Source organism: Arachis ipaensis, chromosome B07 (assembly GCF_000816755.2).
Source record: "Arachis ipaensis cultivar K30076 chromosome B07, Araip1.1, whole genome shotgun sequence".
NCBI lineage: Eukaryota > Viridiplantae > Streptophyta > Magnoliopsida > Fabales > Fabaceae > Arachis > Arachis ipaensis.
The window spans coordinates 112,243,734-112,249,740 of NC_029791.2; the positions used below are offsets into that span (position 1 = coordinate 112,243,734).

At 40.0% G+C, this 6,007-nt stretch overlaps 1 protein-coding gene across 1 annotated transcript; it reads right to left on the bottom strand.

Annotated features, from left to right (window-relative positions):
• LOC107607659 lies at window positions 459-1,891 on the bottom strand. Its single transcript, XM_016309588.1, has 2 exons — window positions 1,558-1,891; window positions 459-1,426 (listed from the first exon to the last, which is right to left on the bottom strand). Exons 1-2 carry the CDS (start codon window positions 1,889-1,891, stop codon window positions 459-461), a joined length of 1,302 nt encoding a protein of 433 aa, XP_016165074.1.

Genomic DNA, 6,007 nt, shown 5'->3' on the forward strand with positions numbered 1-6,007 from the left:
GTCTACAAGCTTGTCAATGCTTGGCAAAGGGTAGGCATCTTTAGGGCATGCCTTGTTCAGATCTGTAAAGTCGACGCACTTGCGCCATTTACCTAATTTTTTCCTTACCATTACCACGTTTGATAGCCATGTGGTGAAGTGGATCTCTTTGATGAAGTTGGCACTGAGAAGCTTTCTGGTTTCTTCTAAGGCCGCCTTTGATTTTTCTGCCCCGAGGTTCCTCTTCTTCTGAGCTATAGGTCGGATTGTTCTATCAGTGGCGAGCTTGTGGCAAATGATGTTCGGGTCTATACTTGGCATGTCCGCAGGAGTCCAAGCGAACAGATCGGCGTTGGCTTGTAACACCTTTATGAGTTCCGATCTTTCTTGTCCGTGGAGTGCTTGGCCGATGTATGTGACTTGTTCTGGTTTGACGTCAGTGGAACTTCCTGAAGCTCATCTGTAGGTTGGGGTCTTTCCTAAGTGTCCCCTCTGGGGTCAAGCTCTGCTAGTGACAATACCTCGTTTGTGCTGTGAATTGCCTTGACTTCTTGTTGAGATTCTCGTCTTACATCCGACCTCTTTAGACTTGCATTGTAGCATTGCCGAGCGTGTTGGCGGTCTGAATGGAGTGTAGCTATCCTACCGTCCCGTGCCTGAAATTTAACACATAGATGAAAAGTGGATACTACTGCCCTGAACATGTTCAGAGCAGGTCTTCCAAGAATAATATTGTAAGGACTTGGGCAATCAACTATTAGATATTGTCTATCGATGGTTCGTGATAATGAGTCCTCTCCCATCGTCGTCTTGAGCCATATGTAACCCTTGATCGGGACCCTTTCTCCAGAGAATCCTACTAATTCTCCGGATGAAGGTTGTATGAGTTTTTTAGATAATTTCATTTTTAGAAAAGTAGAGTAGAAAAGGACATCTGCACTACTACCTAGGTCCAAAAGGACTTTTCTTACCAATAATTCGCCTGTCTGGATAGAGATTACCACTGGATCATCTAAGTTTGGTGCTGCCGAGCATATGTCTGTCTGACTGAAAGTGATTTTGAGGTCGAGCGCATCTTTGTTGCTTTGAGGTGCTGCTCCTTCGATTGCCAGCATTGCGCGGTAGCTTCGTTTTCGCACCGAGGTTGTTTCACCTCCCCCGGTGAATCCTCCGGATATGTAGTTTATAATGCCTTTTGGTGGAGTGTTGTTTGACCATTTATTGTCTTCTTTATTTCCCAGGGTTTGGTGGCATTTTTCTCGGTCTCTGCTGCTTTCTTTGTGTTTTCTTCCTTTGATGTATTTGTCTAGGAGGCCTTGCCGAGTCAATCTCTCTAACAGGTCCTTGGCTATCACACATTCGTCAGTCGTATGTCCGTACTTCTGATGGAATGCACAGTGTTTGCTTTTGTCAACAAATCGCTGGTCTTGATAGCTTCCTGCCCTTGCTGGAGGTTTTATAATTTTAGCGTTGAGTATTTCTTTAATTATCTTCTCCCTCTTTGTGTTGAATCTGGTGTAGTTGTCAAATTTCGGGGTGAGCTTGAAAGGTTTTCTAGAGTATTTGTTATTCACCGACCTTGTCGTTCTGTCTTCCTCCCTTCTAGGTTGTTTTCTTTCTGTTCTTTCGGCTTCACGGAGCTCCTCAATTTCCATCTGTCCTGCCGCCCTTTCTCGAATTCTTCTAACGTCTTCCGCTTAGTAACCGCGATTGTCTCTCTGAACTTGCTGGGTGGGAGACCGGCCTTCAGGGCATGTAGGTGGACAGCAGGGTCGAGGTCTGGTATCTCTATGGTTGCTTCTGCAAACCGGGTCATGTAGTCTTCCAAACTTTCTTGAGGACCTTGGCAGATGGTGCCGAGGTAATCTGATCCATGTACGTATATCCGTGCCGCTGCGAAACGACTACACATGCTGTTGGATTCTGACCTGCCTGCACACAAATGCATTTTTCTGGAGCTACAGAAGTCCAATTGGCGCATTCTCAATTGGGCTGGAAAGCTAAAATCTTGGGCTTTCCAGAAATGTATAATAGTTTATACTTTGCCCGAGATTTGATGGCCCAAACTAGCGTTCAACGCCAGCCAGAGACCCTTTTATGGCGTAAAACGCCAGAACTGGCACCAGAACTGGAGTTAAAGGCCCAAACTTGCATCCAAGCTGGCGTTTAACTCCAGAAAAGGCCTATGCACGTGTAAAGCTCAATGCTCAGTCCAAGCACACACCAAGTGGGGCCCGGAAGTGGATTTCTGCACTCTCTGCACTTAGTTACTCAATTTCTGTAATCCTTAGTAACTAGTTTAGTATAAATACTTGTCTTTCCTATTGTATTGGGGATAAGCTTATGCCATTTTTCACATTTGGGAGGCTGGCCATTCGGCCATGCCTAGACCTTTTTCTCTTATGTATTTTCCAACGGTGGAGTTTCTACATCTCATAGATTAAGGTGCGGAGCTCTGTTGTTCTTCATGAATTAATGCAAGTACTATTGTTTCTCTTTCAATTCACGCTTACTTCTTCTCCAAGATATACTATCGTACTTAATTCAGTTAAGTCAGAATAAAGGGGTGACCCATGACAATCACCCACTATCTTCGTTACTCGCTTAGCCAAGATCCGCGTGCCTGACAACCACAAGCGGTCTACATGATGTTAAACGTAGTCATTGGACGACAGTCGGAGTATAGTCTCTTGGGTCTCTGATCCACGGATTTGACTTGCCTCTCCTGAGAAAATAGCATTCGAATCCATGAGATTAGAATCTTCGTGGTAGATGCTAGAACCACTTGGCAGCATTCCTGAGATCCGGAAAGTCTAAACCTTATCTGTGGTATTCCGAGTAGGATCTGGGACGGGATGACTGTGACGAGCTTCAAACTCACGAATGTTGGGCGCAGTGACAGTGTGCAAAAGGATAGAGAGATCCTATTCCGACACAAGTGAGAACCGACAGATGATTAGCCGTGCAGTAGCTGTGCCTGGTATTTTTCATCCGAGACGAGAGATCCGACAGTTGATTAGCCGTACAAAAACCCTACCTGGACCATTTTCACTGAGAGAGCACGCATGATTGGATGAAGACAATAGGAAAGCAGAGATTCAGAAGAAACAAAGCATCTCCAAACACTTATCTGAAGTTCCCACCAATGAATTACATAAGTATCTTTATTTTAATTCACGTTTTATTTATCTTTCAATTATCAAAACTCATAACCAATTGAATCCGCTTGACTAAGATTTACAGGATGACCACAGCTTGCTTCAAGCCGGCAATCTCCGTGGGATCGACCCTTACTCGCGTAAGGTTTTATTACTTGGACGACCTAGTGCACTTACTGGTTTGTTGTACCGGAGTTCTGAAAAGTGTGATCACAATTCCGTGCACCAAGTTTTTGGCGCCGTTGCCGGGGATTCAAGTTTGGACAACTGACGGTTCATCTTGTTGCTTAGATTAGGTAACCTTCTTTCTTGTTTCAACCTTTATTTTCTTTTCAAAAAGTTTTTAAAAATATTTCAAAATTGTTTTTTCTTTTTCATTTTTCCAAAATTATTTTTGAACAAAAAATTATATAAAATAAAAAAAAGTTTTCGAAAAAAAATGTTCTTAAGAATTTTTAAGAATGAATTCCACCTTAGAGCTCCATCATGATATGTTAAAGCTTGGCTGGCTATTAAGCCATGTCTAATCTTTTGGACTGAAACTTCCACTTATCATTGCAGCCATTGGAGGAGCCTTTGGATTCTCATTTATAATTCTGTGCTAAAGCATGGCTGGCCATTTGGCCATGTCTAATTCTTTTGGACCGAAGCTTTAGACTAACATTGCATGAATCCTGGAATTCTTATTAAAAATTTTGAATTTCTTTATTTTCTTTTTCCAAAAATAATTTCGAAAAAAATACAAAAAAAAATTAATAAAATCATACAAAAACCAAAAAATTTTTGTGTTTCTTGTTTGCGTCTTGTGTCAAATTTTAAGTTTGGTGTCAATTGCATTTTTTTTATTTTCTTAAAATTTTCAAAAATATGTTCTTGATGTTCATCATGATCTTCAAATTGTTCTTGGTGTTCATCTTGACATTCAAAGTGTTCTTGCATGCATTATTTGTTTTGATATTAAATTTTTATGTTTTGTTTCATTTTGTTGTTTTTCTCTCTCCTCGTTAAAAATTCAAAAGTAAAAAAAATATATTTTCCTTATTCTTCTCATAATTTTCGAAATTTTGAGTTGACTTGGTCAAAAATTTTTAAAATTTAGTTGTTTCTTGTTAGTCAAGTCAAAATTTCAATTTAAAAACTTTATCTTTTCAAATCTTTTTCAAAATCAATTCTTTTTCATTTTTTTATGATTTTCGAATTTCATTCTTAAAATTTTTCAAAATCTTTTTCATTTTTCTTTTAATGTTTTCAAAAATTTTAAAACTTGTATTTCTTTTTCAAATTTTCGAAACTAACTTAATTAATTAAATAAAAATAAAAATATTTTTCTTTTCCCTCTTCTTAAAATTTGAATACTCTCTCTCTCATCTCTTTCTATTTATTTTATTTATTTACTAACATTTCTCTTCTACTCATCTAATAATTCGAACCCTCTCCTTCTCTCTGTGTTCGAATTCTTCTTATTCTCTCTCTACCTCATTCTTCTAATCTTCTTTTCCTCTGACACATAAAGGAATCTCTATACTGTGACATAGAGGATTCCTCTTCTCTCTTTGTTTTCTTCTTTTTCATATGAGCAGGAACAGGGATAAAGACATTCTTGTTGAAGCTGATCCTGAACCTGAAAGGACTCTGAAGAGGAAGCTAAGAGAAGCTAAAGCACAACACTCCGAAGAGGACCTTACAGCAAATTTTGAAAAAGAGGCAGACATGGCAGCCGAACCTGAGAACAATGGTGGAGATGCAAGGAAGATGCTTGGTGACTTTACTACACTAACTTCCAACTTCTATGGAAGAAGCATCTCAATTCCTGCAATTGGAGCAAACAACTTTGAGCTTAAGCCTCAATTAGTTTCTCTAATGCAGTAGAATTACAAGTTTTATGGACTTTTATTGGAAGATCCTCATCAGTTCTTAGCTGAATTCTTGCAAATCTATGACACTGTTAAGACCAATGGGGTTGATCCCGAGGTCTACAGACTTATGCTTTTCCCCTTTGCTGTAAGAGACAGAGCTAGGATATGGTTGGACTCACAACCTAGAGAAAGCCTGAACTCTTGGGAAAAGTTGGTCAATGCTTTCTTGGCCAAATTCTTTCCACCTCAAAAGATGAGCAAGCTTAGAGTGGAAGTCCAAACCTTCAGATAGAAGGAAGGTGAATCCCTCTATAAAGCTTGGGAAAGATACAAGCAATTGATCAGAAGGTGTCCTTCAGACATGCTTTCAGAATGGAGCATCTTAGGTATATTCTATAATGGTCTATCTGAATTGTCCAAGATGTCATTGGACCACTCTGCTGGTGGATCTCTTCATCTGAAGAAAACACCTGCAGAAGCCCAGGAACTCATTGAAATGGTTGCAAATAACCAGTTCATGTATACTTCTGAAAGAAATCCTGTGAATAATGGGATGACTCAGAAGAAAAGAGTTCCCTATTGAGAAACCAAAGGAATCTGAGGCTCATATAGAGACCATAGAGATTCCATGGAACTTAATGCTGCACTTCATGAGCTCTGATGAAGATTCTTCCTCTGATGAGGATGAAGATCTTGTTGAAGAGCAAGTTGCTCGGTATCTTGGAGCAATCGTAAAGCTGAATGCCAAGCTATTTGGTAATGAGACTTGGGAGGATGAACCTCCATTGCTCATCAATGAACTGAATGCCTTGGTTCAGCAGAAATTACCTCAAAAGAAATCGGATCCCGAAAGGTTCTTAATTCCTTGCACCATAGGCACCATGACCTTTGAGAAGGCTCTGTGTGACCTTGGTTCAAGTATTAACCTCATACCACTCTCTGTAATGGAGAAACTGGGGATCTTTGAGGTACAAGCTGTAAGAATCTCATTAGAGATGGCAGACAAATCAATGA

What these genes read in the sequence shown, in the direction of transcription:
- LOC107607659 (XM_016309588.1), bottom strand. Translation starts at nt 1,891, where the DNA reads ATGTGTAGTCGTTTCGCAGCGGCACGGATATACGTACATGGATCAGAT. An exon ending in GAGGAAGACAGAACGACAAG is followed by an intron (nt 1,427 to 1,557) that starts GTCGGTGAATAA and finishes TAAAACCTCCAG; the next exon opens with CAAGGGCAGGAAGCTATCAA.